We start from the raw sequence: 19,490 nt of genomic DNA on the forward strand, positions 1-19,490 counted from the left end.
TTGTGACCAGTTAATGAAATGTCTTAAGGTGTGTTAATGGTCCGCCTTGAAAGTAATGAAACATGTAGCTTTTTCATTGATTACAAAAAACGTTAGTTTTAGGCTCATGTTGTTGCAAACACCAGAGGACTGAAAACATGGGCACCACCACCATGTTATCCTAATCCTCACTATGATCACCTGTGAGGTCCATCATCAAGTCCACTGCCAGCAGATGGCAGTACATCTTACATTCAACAAAAATCTGTCTGTTCAATATATTAGTTGATCTACTGCTGCTCTACCATGAAAGTCACATACTTTACAAAGGAACATAAACCTCAATTAATCCATGTAGTTCAGGTTTTATTTGTTGAGACTCATCCTGACACTAATAAATTGAATCTGTGATGATCATCGCTCTGAAACATTTTTAAAGACTCAAAAGCAACATAATTTCTTGTGTTTTTTCAATTGGTACATATCATTTTATTTAAGATTATTCTCAAACACAATGCATTTTTATTTCCCCCTTTTTAAAACACATACAGTAGCCTATATACATAAAACACACGTATATAAACATACAAGTGCGGAAATTATTGTAGACATTTTATAGTTTAATTAAACGGAAAACATTTTTATTACACTTTAAAGGCGGTTATGATATATCTGTTGTCTTGTTTTTAATTTATTTCAATTTTATTTTTAATTTTAATTTTATTTTTTGCAAAAGACCGGGTGACGTCACTATTGTGCGCCCACATGTGGACAGGTCAGAGGGGATAACGGGGCTGTTGGACGCCGGGTAGCCTGTCAAATGAAATCCTCGCAGTTGTTGAGTAATTTCTGTCACACTGGTCATCTTTTACCGCGGAGTACGAGGCTCGCCGTACAGCAACACCGGCAGACATGTCATACTGCAGGCAAGAAGGTAATGACGGTCTTATTTCATTCATTTTTACTCCATGGCAGAGCAATGTCACCGAGCGAGCCACCATGCTAGGCTAACTCTCTAGAAACAGCGTTCATTTAGATAACAGTAGGTTAGCCACCGGGCTAGGTGCGGGGAGGCTAAGCCTCCAGCAATAGTAAACATGGGTATATAATAGCGTCTGGCTTTGTAAAGGCATAATACACAGGTGCTGCAGTATTTTGAGACGTATTTTAAGTCACTAGCATTGTTGAGACTGTCAGGGCTAGCTAACGCAGAGCAGGTTAACCCAAGTTAAGGGTGCTTGTATACTGCGTCCCGCGGGGTCACTGACATGCGAACAGTACAGCTACACTTTACTTGTGGTATTAGAAGTAAATAGCATTACACATGATATCCTGCACCGGGTTTTCGGGGTTTGTACTTTGAGAATGTATTATAATCCATGTTGTTGTTGTGGTTTTTGTTATTTAGGTAAAGATCGCATCATCTTTGTGACCAAGGAAGACCATGAGACACCCAGCAACGCTGAGCTCATTGCAGAGGACCCAGATGACCCTTATGAGGAACAAGGTCAGTCATTTAGTCTGTGTGGGGAAAAAGTAGATCTGACCGATATCTCGGTTGGCCAATATCTGCCTGTCACAGATAGATCAATATCAGCATATATGTTGTCCAATATGTGTCAGTAAGAAAACTGACAGTGAAGTTTCCTGTTTCAGTGCACTGATGTCCTTTTGGACAATAAGTTTATTACTGAACTTTATTCCTGCCTAGATGACATGTGTATCTTTTTCACAAATGTTCTATAATCAAATTGGAGGGATCATTACAAAAAATGTGTATTAATGTGTATTTTCTGTGTATTTAAGAATATCGGCCCATGTATTGATACCTTATTATTGGCATTGGTCCCAAAAATACAGTATCATTTTGTCTCTATTCCTTATCTCATAAATGTATTCTGTTAATTTACTTCTGTCTGGCTTCCTGTTTCTTTAGGTCTGATCCTGCCAAATGGAGACATCAACTGGAACTGCCCGTGCCTGGGCGGCATGGCCAGCGGACCTTGTGGCTCTCAGTTCAAAGAAGCCTTTTCCTGCTTCCACTACAGTAAGGAAGAGGTGAAGGGCTCAGAGTGCATCGACAACTTCCGTAATATGCAGGAGTGCATGCAGAGGTACCCAGAGCTCTATCCTCAGGAGGAAGATAAAGCAGAGTCTAACTCTGGTTCTGCCTCCAACGCCCCCACTGAGGGCTCTGCCTTACCCCCTGAAACTGACTCTACCCCAGCCTCTTCAGCACCTGAGTCGGCTGTCTCATCTGACAGCACGTCAACTACAGATGACCAGACTGCCAGCTAAGCTCACTCATTTCTCATCCAGGCTCTTGTTCTCTGAGTACAAGCACTGCCCAGCATAAAGACTGTCCTTGATGAGTTCTGTTTGGTCTCTTCTCCTGTTTAAGCCAACGTAGAGGGTTTACTGACATAGCTTTGACCCTCAGGGGCAAGGACTTTGTGAACGCAGAGAAATGTAGTACAAACGTATAGGCTGCTTTGTTTGCTGCACAGTTAAATATCATTGAATAATATATTTTAATGACAGCGGGCCAAGCTATTTGCTGCAGGGACATTAGCTGAAAAATTCACTCTATATGCAATAGAAATTTAATTTAATTTGCGTGTTCTCATATCAAACAGGAGAGCTGTTAACAATCATTATGTGTGTTGTCCTGTTAATGTCAACTTGGCACTGATTTGTCACTAATAACTGCATTTGTCAGAGATCTTAAGACTCTACCTTGACTCAGTTTTGACTCTTACAGTAGAATCTATTTGCTTTCCATCACTTGAAAGACCAAAACACAGATCATTTGGAAGAAAACAAAGCTACTGTCACAGCTTCTGTTCAGTGAACATTGCATTGATAGTAACACGTTTGTAACTGTGTTTGTCGAAACTTCAGGGTCTCCATCTGCATCTGTTGCCGTATGAACAATGGTCGTTGTTTATATTAATTATCTCTGTATCTGGCCTAGACCAAAGTGGTTTGTCACTGCATAAATGTTGTCTTAACACTGTCTACTGTCTATGGTTTGGTGCTGTCGTCACCATTCGGTGTCATTCAGGCCTTAAAAGACTTGATGGGTTTTTCTCAAACCACTGTCCAACAATGTCCAGATTAAAATGACCATCGAACAATCTCAACTTCTCTCTTCCTTTTGTCCTTTTACAGTCAAAGCATGACACCCTCTTATGCCATCATTTTTTGTCTTCACACATTGACAGTCTCAGTTTTATGAAAGCTTGAATCACTACAATTGGCAAGATTTACCAGAAATGAGTGACTGTGAGCCACACCATCATGTGTCATTATATTGCTTGTATATTTGGAATGTAAGCATTTTATTGAACCCAAATTATATAGATTTAGTTTTCAAAAAGTGATATATTTACAATTTATAACACAAATATATGATATTGAAAGAACTGAACTGAAAATCTGGCCGGTCCCATATTTAATCTTTTGTACATTGCTTTTCGCCAGTAAAAATAAAAAATAAAACATTGATGAAGAAATTTGTTAGACACCAATCTTGAAAGATCGAGGTATTTACCAACATGGAACTAGACCTGAACCTAGAATGCTTATCAGCTTTAATTGCCCTGAAAAATTAATCTGAAGTGCAAATAAAGCCTTTAATGACCACACAATCTGTCTTTATTTTGTGTTGCACACCCACACATTGTGGGTACCTTGACTCATCAAGAGTGTGACTCCTGGATAATTCCCCCTGATGATTCAACATGTTGTCCAGTGGTTTTTTGTCCCTTTTCGGTATTTTTTTGCACTGATGCATACATGTCCATGTGAAATCCTCTGAAGTGCGAGCTGCCTTTTTGGATTATATAATTCATGGACATCCATTCCTCAGGCCCTCTGATATAAGTAGACCCAGTCTTGGTGTCCATGGGACCACCACACTCTGCATGGTGACCAGCAGACGGCCTGTCCCGGCCTCCTCTGGGCCTGCTAGCAGGTAGTCCATACCTGGTGAGAAAGGTAAGACATTTTAAATTGATTTAAACCTAATTCTGAATGTATCCCTCTAGTGTTAGTATTATATATTCTAACTTTGTTGGGTTGGCTCAAAATCTGTGCGTATATCACAAACTATATATAACATGTCTTACCTGGGTTTAGAATAGGACAGGTGCAGCCGCGGCTGGTCCAGGACAAAGGATAGATGCTGACGGTTCCCAGGTTGAGCGCCACTTGTCCTGATTGAAGGACTTTACGGACTTTTACCTGCACTTCTGCGTGGCTGCCTTTGTCATGAGCAGACAGCACACTGGCCTTGATTACTGTCATGGGTAATCAAGACACAAAAAGACAGACAGCAGATTGAGAAGGTAATTAGAGGCAATAGCCACAGCAATCATAAATATAATATATGTTAATTTATAAAAACAGTTTTTAAACAAGTGAAAATTGCACTTTTTTTCTCACCGTAATCATGTTTGGTCTTACAGAGGTCAGAAACACTTCGCAGCTTCTTCTCCTTACAGCTACACTTTCCTGCGTACAGACACTGAGTTATGCTCTCATCCATAATTGCACTGTATGAAACAGTGATCCCACAGTTTGAGGGCTTGCAAATCAGATTGCCGTCACAGGTAATGGATGACACAGCAGTATGATAATAACGTTACAGACGTATCATACATATGTTATCGTATGTATATGATATATGGACATGACCTCGGACATGGCCCAAGGAAAAGTGGCACAAACTGGTATGGCAGTACAGTTTACAGTTAGAAAGACTAAACACATGTGCCAAATGTTTAATATTTATTGTGCAATATGTTAATAAAGCCAGAGAGTCCATTTTATTTATTGTGTTGGTTGTGTGTTTTTATTTTATTTATGTTTTTTTGTTGTTGTTGTTTTTAAAATTTTTGAATGTTTTATACGTTCTTATTCCAATATCTGGATATTCTAAAGAATTTAAAGTTCATTGCTCTTTGAAAGGATGTACGTATTATGAAGCTATTATGTTGTCATTATATCAGTGTTATAAAATGGTCTTAAAGTGACAATAATATTGTTTATCGCAATTATCGTCCAAAAAAAGTAATTATCCTGACAGACCTAAGTGTATTGTTACAGCACTCACCTGTGTAATGCAGAGCAGAGACTGCAAGCTCCTTCGACCACTGTACCTCCTCTTCAATTGTGAACATGTGATCCAGATCAGGGATTTTTCCACCGATGGGCACATTGAAAACCTGATTATTTGAGTAGCTGCAAAAGCAGAATGGAACCCATCAGGTCAAAGTTCACTGTTAGTAATTAACCACACTGAGTTTAATTTTTAGCCTCTGTGTTGATGTGTTAAGAATTTGGCTGTGGATTAAGCAAATAACTAACCTGTCCAAACACTGCCCAGTGGTTGGATCACAGCTGTGAGGGCAGGCGCAGGGTTTACAGCCCTCCTCCCCTAAACCCCAATAGCCAGGCAGGCAGTGGCTGCAGGCTGTGCCCCCTACACCAGATTTGCAGTGGCACTGCCCGCTCCTAGGGTGGCACCAGGGTCCCTCCTCTCCAGCACGAGGAGGCAAAGATCCCTGTGGATCACACCAGCAGCCTGAGAAACAGAGAGGTGAGACATTAGATTTTCTCCTCTTTTTTTTTCAAGTTATGACTTTACAAACATATTCCAGCAGATGGAGCTATAAGACATTATGGTTCTGTTTCATTTTCCCTAACTTTGAATGAATTGGAAGCCCCTTCATTTTGCTTTTCTGACCCATTGAAAACACATTAGCCAATCCAGGCCTCTCTCCTTTTTTGTGTCTTACTTGTGCAGGCGTGGGGGGAGTTGAGGGGCAGGGATGGGTGGCGGTAGTAGCCGTGACGACAGCGCTGGCACCTGCGCCCGACAGTGTTGTGCCTGCAGTCATCGCAAACGCCCCCACTGGTGCCACCGGAGGAAAGCCATGCCCGCTGAGAGAAGTGACAGCTATCGGCGTGACCGTGACACTGGCACCCTGAAATCACAGAGGAGTGACATGACAGCAGTCAGAGAGAGGAGAGAGAGACAAAGTGAGGGCATCAGGGTGAGGAGGAGTGATGAGTCAGCAACATGAGTATCCACTGACTCACTTACTCTGACACGGGTTGGACTCCCCGCTGCTGCTGTTGGCAGGCCTCCAGGGACGATCGTTGTAGAGCGGGGCACACTTCTCGCAGTGCTCCCCTGCTGTGTGGTGAGTACACAGACACCTGCCAGACACCTGGAAGACACATCTGGGGCTGCTCAGTTACTTCACCTACATTAGCAGACATTACAGACACCTGCTGTCTAGATCTATAAATCTAAAATAGATCCAGCAGGTCAATCAAAAGCCTTAAAGAGTGGTGACTTTTCCATTAGTAAGTACATTTTACATCTGCACCTGACATCCTGACACGTGTTTTACAAGGCTGTAATAGAACACAGGCCAAAGGAAACTGACAGAGACTTTCACTCAGAGTCTCTTTATCACTGACTGTTGTTCTTAACTTAGAAGCACACCTACACACACAAAAAACACTCACCATGTTACTGTCCTTCATTGTGTCTTGGCTGCTGTTGTGTGGTACACAATACTCTGCATGTCCATGACACAGGCAGGTTCCTCTAGCCAGTAAAGTGTAAATAGCGTAAGGTGCTGAGGCTGCGCTTTCTGTGGTGGATGTGGAGGTCAGATCTGAGGGTGTGGGGCTCGTCTGCTCTACAGGGCGGTTTACAGGTGCCCGACATGTTTGAGCTTTTAGCAGTCTGATGCGGAGGTTAGTGATGGTGAGGCGGGCGAGGACCTCCGGACTGTACAGGTCCAGTGTTTTAACACTGATGGGGTCCAATGTCCGTAATATTACCTGGGAGGAGAAAAAGAGTAGATTTGCAATGATTTATTGATTAGTTGTGAATCACCAACTATTCTGACAATCGATTTAAGCTAAAAAAAAGTCCAAGTTCTCTGATTTCAGCTTTTTAAACTTGAATATTATCTGGTCTCTTTACTCCTCTATGACAGTAAACTGATTATATTTGGGTTGTGGACAAAACAAGACATTTGTGGACATCATCTTAGGCATTTTCACCATTTTCTGACATTTTAGAGACCAAATAACAAATTGATTAATGAGAAAGAAATTTGGGTATTAATCAACAATAAAGAGCACTTGTCAGCACTATATCAAATACTGAAGATAATAAATTGCATCTTTCTGCATATTCTCTTACTGTACCTCTCCCCCACTGCAGGGTGTAGCGCTGGTGTATCTGGTTGTACACAAAGAGCCTGGCTGAGTAAAATCATTAGGTAGACCAAACTCCATGCTGCAATTGTGTGCAAAGAGCTTAAGGGCCTCCCAGGTCTTTCCAAAGTCAGCTGAACGTTCGACAGCCATGGCAGCAGGCCGAGGTGACCTGAACACCAAAACAACATGGGACAGACAGAACTGTGTTTCCAGGTCCAACCGGATCTCATCCTGCTGCTCCTGCGTGGTGGTGCCTGCACCTGATGCCCACCAGGTATCCGGATGCAAGAAAGGGTCATCAGTCATGTGAGCTGAAGGGTGGGTGTCCTCGGGACAGAGGTGGGGGGTCACAGGAGGATGGAGGCAAGAGCTCCTGTTGGAGGAGCTGTTCCCACAGCAGCTAGAGAGGGTGAAGAGGGTCCTGCCACTCGCCAGGTTCCCTATGGGTGGACTACAGGCATGGTCCACACATCTGGAAACTGATGCAGAGGGTGATGTTAGAGAAAATATCTGCATTCAGATCAGTGTTATACCAGTTTTATTACGGGTGACATAAAAAGGCTTCTAAAACAAGCACTTTCCAGCACTTACATCGTGGCAGACTCGAGCAGTACTGGAATATAACTTCAAGTACACTCCCTCAAGTACTGTACTTAAATCAAATTTTGAGGAATTTGTACTTTACTTACTTACTTTCTGCCACGTTATACTTCCACTCCACTAAATTTTGGAGGCAAATATTGTATTTATGACTCCACTACATTTATTTGATAACTTTAGTTGCTAGTTTCTTTGCAGATTGCATGCTGCATCAGAGCCAAAGAGAGTACATGTATATTTTAGTGGCAGTTGAATAAGAAATGAAACACTGATTCCGATCAGAAGATGCTGAATATTGGATCCTATAATCAACCAGACCAATAATCAGTACACAGTATATACTTAACATAAATGATAACATATATGTATGTATATGTATTTACTTTTGCTTGTACTTTTGATACTTAAATGCATTAAATATCAGATACTTAGACTTGGACTTTCACTCAAGTACTATTCATATAGGTGACATTCACTTTTACCAAAGTAATACTATACTGATATCTTCACTTTGACTCAAGTATGACTTTTAGGTAAAACACTGGACTCAAGTAATTGTGGCCTGGACTTGAGTCACTGTTTTGGTGACTCACAACATGACAGAAAATAAAAGACTTGACACTCGACTTGGACGTTAAAGACTTGACCTAACATGAGACATGAAATTCAATTCATTGTCAAATACCAATTGCCAATAATATCATCATTAGACAGGTTACGGTTATCTTGACACAACCTGTGACTTGACTTTCCTCAGAAATACATGACTTGAGACTTGGACCAAATGACTCGAGTCACATGCCTGCATCATGGACAAAACTGGAGTCCTCTTCATTGTGTCTGCCATGAATATTTAATTTTCCTGACCATTGTGCCACTGATGCTTGTTCTGATGTGACACAGAATCCTGTTCTCTCCTCCCTGACAGCATTGATACTCTCAGGTTACATGTAATGGACACAAGGCAGCAGCACTATCGAGTTTATCATGAATGACCTTTACTTCACTGTTAGGTCACCAAAAACAAATAAAATGTCACCTTGCAAATGACGAAGCGTAAGAAATCATTAGGTCATCAATTGCATGAATAATGAGTCACTATTTCCGTCTGCCCAATCGATCCTATAGCCTAACCACGAGAGGTCAAACGAGAAGGCAAGTTTAGCCACAGTGACGCAACTGATTCAGAGAAACATCATCAACTGCAGCAGAGATGATGATGATGATGATGATGATGATGACGGTGCGCCTCACCTGCTCCGCTCCGCGTCACAACCACAAACAGCCAACAGAGCACCACCAGCACCTGATGTCGACCTTTGCCAAGCATACTAAAGACTCTCATCCTTGTTCCTGTTGTGTTTACAACATACACGGAGCGATAAACGCCTTCCAGCAGAGATTAGTCCCAACATTATGTGGAGCCTATGGAACGGACAAGCGCATTTCCCTGCCAATTACGCAATGCGCAAAGCGTATTTGTCCGATGTCCTGCAAGGAAAAATGTTGAAAAAATCCTCGCTGAGAGAAGTTCAGAGCATCTTCAGGAGCAGCTAGGACATCCCTCTGACTGACGTGGTTTGTGCGCTCCCTTTGCAGCAAAATATGGATCACTGGTTTGTCCAAGACCGAACGAAATGTTACTTATCTCCATTTGACATATGCTTGTCTTCTTCCATTTTGCGCAATAATAATCATCTGTGTTTTAGGCGGAACAGATGAAACTGATAGACCCTTTGCTTTGCTAATTAATTAATGTTGTTTCCATTAATTCACAGCCAACCCGAGAGCTCCGTGTCCCGGCCAAGTCCAGCGCTCTACGCGTTTACGCACAGGAGAGGAGTGTGCGCTCTATTTATCCACGGTCCACCCCGCCCACACACATACACACACACACACACACACACACTGTCAGGACGTTGTACTGCAACAACAACACTCAACCAAACGGAAGATTTTCCTCCACACTTTCATCCACCGGGATTCTGTAAAGTCTCGTGCGCAGAGGAGGACAGACTCGCGCCTTGCACGATCTCGTTAATGTGTACCAGCCGCACAGCGCATACCAGCTACACCAGGTCCCTCCACTAACCAGGGCCTCGTAATAGGCCAAGGAAATTAGTTTATCTGCTCCTGCCCTCCTGTTTTTCAGCGGCAGTAATTCCAAGTTACAGGTCTCTTTGAAGTCTGGCAGGAAGAAACCTGAGCAGGGAGACAAAAATAGTCCTCAGTGCAGTTATTTGCAGCCTGATGGCGCATTGTGGCACCAAAAGAATCTGACAGCTTGGACTTTCATGCAAATGACTAGGACAGGAGGAAAGAATTCACCCATCTGTCTGCTCCGCCATTCTTCATTATAACAGTGGAAAATAAACACATGGCCTGATACACGACAGTCTTTCTTTTTAGACTCTTTTTAACCACACATGTCAGGCCCTTCGCTGAGCCTGATGTATTCCCCCCCACCTCAGAGTTGGAGGATAAACAACATGTCTCTTCAGTTTTATGGCTCAACTTCAAATACAGGCGGCTCAGAAAATTGGAAGAGACGCACAGAATTGGATTGGTTTCCATAAATGTCTTTAATGCCATACAAATTGTTTACAGACCTGCCTGCTAGCTCTCCCCAGAGTGGAGGACAAAAAGAGAATCACTGAGGGATGACATATGTGCCGATGATGTGTGTTACGTGTTTCTAACAGAAAGTACAATATGGTGTTTAGAAGGAGCAGCCAGCAGTGTTTGTCCCAGTCATCAATCCTCATTAATCTGACGTTTGTCCATCTGTATTGATTTTAAATATATCTCACAAGTTTTTATCCCCTTTTCCTTAATCTCTCAACTCATATATCACTCCATCTCCATCCGCTGTACATTTGTCTTCATTCACCCCACGCTGGTATTTCCTTTCATCCTCCTGCTCTGCGCTCTAACACCAGCTATAGTGTCTGGTAGGCCTCCACATAATAAAAACCCCAGAGGCTTTGCTCCATCTTCTCTCATCTCACAGTTTCTCCTTTCGTCTCACTCCAGTGGTGCAGTATATGCTAAGAATAGCTTTATAGGAGATTAGGGCGATGCCGTTTATGAGGGATTAGCTGTTATCTGGTGATGTTAGAGGCATACATAGTTTGTGACTGCTTTTGAACTGATTTACAGTCAAGCTCCAGCTCAGGGGAACACACGGAAATGAGATTCCCATCTTTTCACAGGTTGCAGGATGGGAGGACCTGTGTGCTTTTGTGTGTTTAAGGAGGAGGGATAATGGATAAAACATAGAGTCAGATCATCAGTGTGGTCCAGCTGTGGTTTTGCTTTCACTGAGAGAATCGGGCTGGTTCTGGGAGAAGTTCTTACTGTATGTGTGATATCTGATTTCTGCAAGGGCAGCAAAACTGCAGGTTTCAGTAAATATAAGTGTTTGAGGTTTGAGGTCAAGGTTTGCAGCAGAGCCATAAACCATTTTAAGAGCAGCTCAAGTGCAAATAAACTACGTTTGGTCGCTCATTTTGGCTCCAAAATGCAAAACACATTGGATTCTTAATTGAGTAAATTGTAATTAAGGGTAATTTTCTGTGATGTAGGAATGCAGAGCTGGCCGCATCCAATAAAGTTCTTGTTTGGAGAATATCAAGCAGGATAAACAACAGAATCCACACCGCAGTTCTCAACACGTGTTACATTCCCAGAGCTGAAAGAAACTTCTTTTTATTCCTTCTAGCGAATACTTTCTGTCAATGTTCAGCATGTATCTTCATCATGGCCCCCAGCTGTGAGAGGTCAAATACCAGCCAGGAGAAGGTCACCGGGATCTCCTACCTGCCCCATGACTGCCTCTCTAATTGCTCCTCTTTTTGTCATTTACAGGGCTTAATGGGGGCCGGGGGTTAGAGAGCCGGGGTCAGACGAACAGGGACTCCCCCTTCCCGCCCTTCTAATCCTCAGTGTTTGTCCAGGCTGCTCATATGTGTGTGTGTCGAGCACACAGTGTCTCTCCACACTTTGCCATCTCCACGTCTTCCCTGGGTCTTTGTGTTCTACATGTCAGCTCATATAGGTTCCTCCGGGGATGAAGAGGATTAGGCTGCTTCCTTAAATGACCCAGGCCAACACGATCAGGCCTCAGTTTGTTCTCCAAATCTATTCAGTTAGTGGATGTGGATTTGGCAACGATCAAGATTATGCCAGTCTAATTTTAATGTGTTTCAGTTTGTAATGGCGACGCGCAGTAGGATCTCATATGACGTTATCTACTGGCCACAAGAGCAACCAGTAAGTGCCATGGTTAATGGGGTGTGATCCTGTCGAATATTTGAAGAAAGACTCACAGGTTTACAGCACAATGTGTGATATATTGATCCAAGAAACACAGTCGCACACTTCAAAATCATACAATGATTATTCTTAAATACTTCGACTACCCTTAAGTGTGTTGGTTGCCAAAGTTTGAGGTTAGAGGCCAAGGTCATAGGTCAACTGCAAAGGTCTAGTTCAAGTCCAATAAAGCCAAGAGGACTGTATTTCTTGAGGATAGTTTGAGTTGGTCTGTTGCTCTGATATATCATCATTAAAGGTCAACGCAGTTTCACACTGTTTTACTTTGTTTATATTTGGCGGACCCTGCCAGCTCTCCGGATTCAAACACTTTTTTCTTCTGAGAACAACTTGTTTATTCAGTAATGGAAAAGACAAATACTTATGAGTTTGTTTTATTACCTCATTGATTTTGTAAATATTAAAATTCTGAGTTTGAATTTCTTCTCCAAAATTACATAGTGCCCCTTTCACATGTGCATGTGGGCATCTACCTGGTGTGTGAGTGCACTTATCTGCCGGCATGCTAGGTTCAGATTGCATGTTGGCTCTTTGATGTGAGAGGATGAATGACACAGATTAAACTGTCAGAGCAGAAAGTGATAGAGGCAAGATGAGGCAGGATGACAAGTCAAGGCCTCCTTGAGGCACTCAGGCAGCTCGCCAAACCAATAATGTTTGCATCTGTGAGCTCTTGTGTGGATTTGTGGGTGTTTGTTCATGGAATAATTTTGGTCATATACTCTCACGTGTGTGTAAGTGACGGGAAAATATGCCAAAGCATTTTTTCTTTATTAATTCTTAACAAGGAGGAATGTCCGGAATTTTAAAGAGTGGCTTCAGCTGAGAGGCGATGACTTATTTATAGCTGAAACTCCTGTTTAATATTGGACAACAACGTCACCTCCCACCCACAAACGCACTCGCAAACATACGCTCTCACTACTGGCTCCTCCAGTCTTGCATCCCTGTCTGACTCCTTTAAATCTGTTTATGATGTCATCAGCTAAGAAGCTCAAGATTTACTTTTGTGCATCACCGGTTCGCTCACATAAACACGTTGTCACTCTGACACACAAACACATGCAAAGACACGAGTTCTTGACAACTCTTTCTTGGCTTTGCATCGACCACCCACATAAGACAAACTGGAATGCCAGCACACACACTGGTTTTTGTACCACAAAAACACACAGAAACATGTGTTACAGATTCCGCTTGCTGCTTTCTTACTCTTCCAGCTCATATCTGAAACGTCTCAAAGACCTCCAGTGGATTCAAAGAAACTGTAGTTTGGCACGTTGAAAAGTGCCGTACAAAAAGTGGCAAACTAGCTGGAAGAAGCTAACCGCCATCAAGTTTGCTTGGGGTCAAACGTCAGCACAATGAGGCTGGGATCAATGTTGGACACTGATTGGAGTTCAGTTAGATGCAGGGAGCCACAAACGTGTTTGTGCTCACATAAATGCAACCCTGCTTCCAAAAAAGTTAGAGATCAAGCAGCAAGACAATATTTTGTAATGTTTGACGCCATCAACTTCCTTGATTTTTGTAAATATGCTTATTCTGAATTTGATGCCAGCAACACGTTTCAAACAAGTTGACACATGGGCAACAAAAGACCTGTTTTAATCTATATTTTAGACAGCATCCCACCTTTTTTTGAGTCAGGGTTGCCCACACAAACAGTTTTAGTTCTTCATCATTGAGATTCTTCCTCGACATTGAATATTTTTATGGCCCGTGCTGTCTGACTTTGGTTCCCCTCCTAAAAGTCACACTGAGAAATGGAGCAAATGAGAGGAAAAATCAAACGCAGCTGTTTGAGGTCCTGTTCCACAGGTTGGGGGTTCCAGTCTGTCTCTCATGTCTGGCCATTTTGCTGCTTTGAGGCCCTTCTCAACTCATTAAAAAAGTCTTTATTGGGCTTCCAAGAGTCCACCTGTGAGTCACCCGAGCCATGACGGCAACTTCAATGTATAGCCGAGCACAGGGGTCACCATTAAACAACCGTACCTCGTATGACCGGACAGACAAAAATCAAATCTGCAGCCTCGTACGAAATGTCTCCTCTTGCTCTTGTAAAATGTACTGCCACAAAACACTGTGATGTTAACGTGACATTTGCTGCCCTCGTGGTGGTTCTGTTTCATCTATGGACTTACACCAGTGACATTTATTGACCACAGTGGTGTTGTCGCCCGCCTCAGATGCCCTTTAAATGAGACAAAGTGCTTTGAAAATGGAGTGCAGGGATGGGCTTTAGGTTGTAAGTGGTAAGTTTAGATGATTCTTACAATGTGTCCAGGAGCTCTATTTGTTCCTAGCTCCATAGTGTCCAATCAGGAGGAAGACTTTATTGCTCTGTGGCAAAAGCTCCCTGCATGTTTTTCACACTTTTTTGCCACAACTAAGCAAAAATTACACTCTATTCACACGAAAGCTTAATGAGACTTTACTGGAAACTATAGCATTCCTTCGTATGTTTCCCTTCCTGTGGCGCAAATGCAAAAATAAAATCAAACTGCTACTCAAGGGTGTGCCCACATTTGTGGTCGGATTGTGGGTTTCTGCAGGAGAAAAGAGGTATGTGGAAATATGTGTGACAGCTAAGCCCTCCTGGCTTGCCCAACAATGTGACAGTAAGAGGGAAGCCAGTGTTTGATCACATGAGCCAACATCTGGCCCTCAGGAGGAGCTAAAGTTAGCAGCACATGCTGATGTCATTAGCGTAAAATGGGAGTTGTATTCACAAAGGCATGACCCTCACAACATCCTGATACTGTAAAAGTAGGAGAGAGGGAGGAAGAGGAGTGGATGATTAATATGAAGATCTCAGGATGAAGAGGGTAGAGGAGGGATTATACATCTGGGTGATTATACAAGTGACTAATATTGATGTTCTTTACAATTGATGTCGAGCCAGATCTTTCATGTCAGCATTTTATCTCCTGCTGGACTGTTAGAGCGAGAAGTGAGGGATAGACGAGTGCAGGGCGGATCAAAGCTGTAACAAAGCTTGTTAGGGTTTAATCAGTTCCACTCACCCGGAGTTGCTGGCCACATCTGTCCGATCCAGTCCCATCACTGTGGTGGGCTCCTGGCCCCAGAGATGGCTGCAGCACTGCCAACCAAACATTGGTAGGCGACCATGTTTTGAGTACCACCACCTCATCAGAGACTTGTGGTTCCTGTGAGGTTTTCTTTGGAACCTCTCCGGCCCGCATCTCCTCACTCATTTAATCGATACCATTAGACATGTGCTAGTGATTAATAGACTGCAGGATGCTTTGTGTGCTGAGACCACTCTGATATGATAATGTCATTTTTAGATGTGGGTTATTTGGACCCTTGGGGAAGTCTTTCATTTGGTTTGGGCTTCCTCAGTGGGTGATGTCATCGCTTTGACTGAGCTCCATAGAGAAGAAGCCAATGAAGCAGAAGACCTCTAACCAAACAATTCAACAGGCCTTTCTTGAGTAGTGACCGCTGCATCTACATTAAGTCCCTCTGTGTGCTTGGCTCCACTGTAAAGCATTTTGTTCCTGACTGTCTCACACAGCCAATTACAGTGACGTCACCTCGACCCTCCTGTCCTCACGATCCCAGCCACAGACTACACCTCTTCAGCTACTCATCAGTGCCCTCTTCACCTTAATTTGTCCCTGTCTTTGTGGCAGCATGTCCTTTGAAAGTGACACGTGAGGGTCGAGACACATGAGACTATTCATTTGTGCTTGGCTACCCAATCTCAGGCTGCTCTGATGGGTTTCAACTGAAGAGGCTGGGGCCAGGAGCAGGGGCCGCAGTGCATGATGCCTGTGATCTGCCATGGGAAACAGACGAGGTTATGATGCCCTTGTGACCCAGGAGTGTGGAGATCGCATGGGTCACTGGGGTTTCCCCCCTTGTGGACACATTGAAGCTGTCATGAGCGTGGAAGGAGAAGATGGAGGAACAGAAAAGTGTGCATTCCGATCAAATTCCGTTAGCTTATCATTACTGCCATTAGCATCACTATCTTCACCAGTAACAGCATGGGATGTGACTGTTCTGGTGCTGACCTGTGGAGAACAGTGTCATGTGAACTTTTTGTGGTGGTTACGTAAATGTACACACAGTATGGGTACCAATCTCCCAGAGGCTCAAAATGTCTAAGATATATGTACATATCAATCCAAATGATCCAAAAAATGTATAGCTATTCTACTTTTATCTCTTCTTTCAGATCCAGTTTAAGCTTTTCTGTTCAGAGGACAACCAGGATTGTGCGACTGCTTTGAATGAGAAATGGTTTTACTGAATGAATCACAACTACTACAGAAAAGAAGAGTGATTTTCTACAGGGATAGGCTCATAATTTAATTACTAATGGAATTTATGAATTTAACTTCTAGGGTTACTCTTTGCTCACATCTTCCATCCTGCCTGGCTTCACTCTGGGTTTTCTTACTTGGTAAAAGAAGTATGCAGATCTTTTAGTATAAAAACACTGTTGTAATCTCTAGACATGAAAGTACTGACAGCAAAATGAAGTTATCCACTGTCAAAGGTATCAGCCACTGTTGAATATTATCAGAACCTGTGACTGGATTACTGATGAATTACTTATTAATTATTAGAAGAATTTTTATGGTGTGTCTGCTGGAGGTATAGGCTTAACTATGAGCAACAGTTAAAATATAGGCCTACTTTATAAACTCGTAGCATGATCTGTAGGCTATTAAACGCATAAACCTGTGTTTAAAGTGTCAACAGCTGTCAAATAATGTAGTGGAGTGAATAGCACACTGTTCGTAGTAACACAAAACTGAAATAGTCTAATCAGTTATCAACAAATATCGTTACCCACTTCACGTTATTACAGTTGGTTACCTGAGTAACTAACTGTACTTAACGCCAGTTACATTCTATCTTTACCTTCTACGTACAGTTTTCTCTGATTCCCTTCTGCTATCATTTCGTCTTTTTGACCTTCTTTTGGTTCTTTTCTCCTGTTTTTCCTCTCGCCTCGCTTCCCAGAAACTGTGTTCATTAAACAGAGAGGGTTTTGTTAAAAGCTCTTCCTTCTTGTCGGTGAAGGACTACTTTCTTCTGTCGTGTTGCTCTGGCTCTCTCTGCCGTTGGCGGAGCTACACATCTTCGTCTCCATGACAACCGTTGCCGCGTACAACAGTCACATACCGGTAGTTAACTTCCACTTGGAAGAAACTGAGATTGGAAAAGTTCAGCTCGTCAGTATTTAACGTCATAAAGGCCACAACTTATGAGAAAATTAACAGTGAGGTATGTTAAAATAATTGCTTTCTGTTGTTTACAAAAATTCATTGGCAGCAAACGTTGCGTACTTAATAGTTTAATGGGACCAATTCAAACAATTAGCTGGCAAACTCAAACGGTCGGAACAGCTTTCAGCCACTGTTAGCTAACATACTAACTAGCTAACGCGGAATTATTATTGCAGGTTTTGTAGTAATTTGGCCGGAAGCAGAAACCGCTGGATGTTGTTAATCTCCTATTCTCCTTTACAGATTATGAACTAGTTGGGTTAAGCGCTACTTGGCCAGAAAGAAACATTAATTAAAGTTTTTACACACATTTTGCATGAAGCTAAAGCACGTTGAGGCAATAGTCCATATGCAGTCAAGAGTTTTTGGAAACAGTAACAGGATTGCATCCGTGCTTAGTTGTTCATACATAAATTATTCTATTCCTGCTGATGTAGAAGATGGACAGGAAACACTTGCCTGGTTTGCTGGTGCCTCATCCCCCCACCAAACCTCGAGATCCCAAGTCTCCAACTCTTCACAAGTTCAAACTGCCTCCAATCAGAAAATGCTATCTGAATGAACAGAAGGGCATCTACTCAGACATCATCACTTCATCCAAGTTTCAGGTAAAAGTACGTAAGCTCATGCAAATCAGACATCTAAAAATTCGCACAGACATTTTATCATGAAGCAATGTGTGAGTTTCTGTTATGTCAAGACCAAAACCAAGACTAACTGTTTATTCATTAGTCGTGTACAGAGAGTCCTGGGATACAGCAGAGGTCACAGCAACCCATCCCCAAGTTCAGTGATCTCAAGAGAACAAAAGGTGAGATACTGTGCTAGATGACATCTTTAGGGATGCAGGCATTTTCAGTCATTCTTTCTGATATGCTAAATACGCATTTATAAGAGGAGCATATTGTGCTCTTCTAAAATACAACATTTTATTTTATATGCTGTGCATAAAATCTTTTCCTAGGTACTACCTTTAACACTCCATCCGAACAGTACAATCTTGTTGAAAAGGATAACCAAGGAGCAACCTCAAAGCAACCACAGACTTCTTACTTCTGCCAGGGTGGAGATAAACCCAAGATCCAGATCGCCTACCAAACCGTTCCTGGCCAGATTCCTCGCAAGTTAGCAGTAGAGAGGTATGCACTGTTTGTGTACACCATGTATGACAGAAGAGGACACTTCATCTAGTGCTGTGGAGCTTTTTGTTCTTTGGCCCGATTTACTGGTCACATGTGACTGAGTAACGGAGTGAGCAATATTCTCTTGCTGTACAGTAGCTGGTTTAATGGGGTCCATGAATTGGTTTATTTGACAGCCTGCTATTAAGACTGTATACTGTTCTGTATTGTTTTTTATAGATGTCGAAGGGAATACTTAAATGTAGATTTTGAACAACTCCTGGCAGAAAAAGGCATAAACTCTAATCTCCTGATGCCGAGACATCAGAGCAGTAGTGACGAGCATGCAACTACACCTGACACTCCTGTGTCACCTTACCTCCCCCTGGAGGTGAGTCTGTTACTGCTGCAATCTTTTCTGTTGAATTTGGGTTCCCGGTTCACAAACCACTCCACACTAATCTTTCCTGTTTTTCTCCCTTAGATATTTGACAATGAGGATTATGACTGCTGGACACCAGAGGACTGGCTCACCCTGGGCTATGCTGAACAATCTCCAGATCGAAAACCTATACCTGCAAAAGCCCTGCTACCTACAGATAACAAAATTCGTTCTGGTAAATTATCCTCAAAAATGTAATGTGTAAACAGTGGATAGACAATAGTTACTTTTATTTAATGGTTACTCTCATCTTTCTCATTTGAAGAGGACTCAGAAAGCTCCTCCCACGAGTACAGCTGGCATTTAGTTGGTGTTCTTGACTATAGTAAGGAGAAATGCCAGTACCTGGTACAGAAGGTTCACCAAAACACCAAACTGACAGATGAAGAAGGAAATCCTGTTCCAACTGACAAACACAAAAAGAGCAAATGTCCTGGTTGGTTTTTATGTCTTTGCACTCTCTGCATGACACAGTTTTGTCTCATAATTTCCTCTTATCTC

The 19,490-nt window shown here is 42.5% G+C and overlaps 3 protein-coding genes across 6 annotated transcripts in view; 2 read left to right on the plus strand and 1 right to left on the minus strand.

Annotated features, from left to right (window-relative positions):
• Positions 1–754: 754 nt before the first annotated feature.
• chchd4a (coiled-coil-helix-coiled-coil-helix domain containing 4a) lies at positions 755–3,122 on the plus strand. Its single transcript, XM_084348665.1, has 3 exons — positions 755–913; positions 1,388–1,486; positions 1,916–3,122. The coding sequence occupies exons 1-3, from the start codon at positions 892–894 to the stop codon at positions 2,275–2,277; spliced, it is 483 nt and encodes a 160-aa protein (XP_084204791.1). The 5' UTR covers positions 755–891; the 3' UTR covers positions 2,278–3,122.
• Positions 3,123–3,618: 496 nt separating this feature from the next.
• On the minus strand, positions 3,619–17,173 carry LOC311254729 (netrin-4; the record flags this gene model as incomplete). Of its 4 annotated transcripts, XM_084348651.1 has the most annotated exons (11): positions 3,619–3,966; positions 4,110–4,280; positions 4,426–4,494; positions 5,096–5,223; positions 5,350–5,566; positions 5,781–5,969; positions 6,089–6,215; positions 6,520–6,840; positions 7,213–7,703; positions 15,186–15,964; positions 17,070–17,139. In XM_084348651.1, the coding sequence occupies 10 exons, from the start codon at positions 15,202–15,204 to the stop codon at positions 3,830–3,832; spliced, it is 1,869 nt and encodes a 622-aa protein (XP_084204777.1). In that variant the 3' UTR covers positions 3,619–3,829. The 4 variants fall into 4 exon arrangements, with proteins under 4 accessions (XP_084204777.1, XP_084204775.1, XP_084204778.1 ...); XM_084348649.1 differs by lacking the exon at positions 15,186–15,964 and having other exon boundaries at positions 17,059–17,173; XM_084348652.1 differs by lacking the exon at positions 15,186–15,964 and having other exon boundaries at positions 17,070–17,159.
• A 167-nt stretch (positions 17,174–17,340) lies between these two features.
• dnah1 (dynein, axonemal, heavy chain 1) overlaps positions 17,341–19,490 on the plus strand; it is a 30,097-nt gene continuing 27,947 nt past the window's right edge. The window contains 7 exon segments of the mRNA XM_084348666.1: positions 17,341–17,424; positions 17,864–18,040; positions 18,159–18,237; positions 18,391–18,565; positions 18,788–18,938; positions 19,032–19,164; positions 19,264–19,425. Of these exon segments, the coding sequence (XP_084204792.1) occupies positions 17,867–18,040; positions 18,159–18,237; positions 18,391–18,565; positions 18,788–18,938; positions 19,032–19,164; positions 19,264–19,425 (874 nt within the window). The 5' untranslated portion in view covers positions 17,341–17,424; positions 17,864–17,866.

The sequence above is a fragment of the Pagrus pagrus genome (assembly GCF_965226575.1).
Source record: "Pagrus pagrus genome assembly, chromosome: 3".
Lineage (NCBI taxonomy): Eukaryota > Metazoa > Chordata > Actinopteri > Spariformes > Sparidae > Pagrus > Pagrus pagrus.

What these genes read in the sequence shown, in the direction of transcription:
- chchd4a (XM_084348665.1), top strand. Translation starts at nt 892, where the DNA reads ATGTCATACTGCAGGCAAGAAG. An exon ending in GTCATACTGCAGGCAAGAAG is followed by an intron (nt 914 to 1,387) that starts GTAATGACGGTC and finishes TTTGTTATTTAG; the next exon opens with GTAAAGATCGCATCATCTTT. An exon ending in TGACCCTTATGAGGAACAAG is followed by an intron (nt 1,487 to 1,915) that starts GTCAGTCATTTA and finishes CTGTTTCTTTAG; the next exon opens with GTCTGATCCTGCCAAATGGA.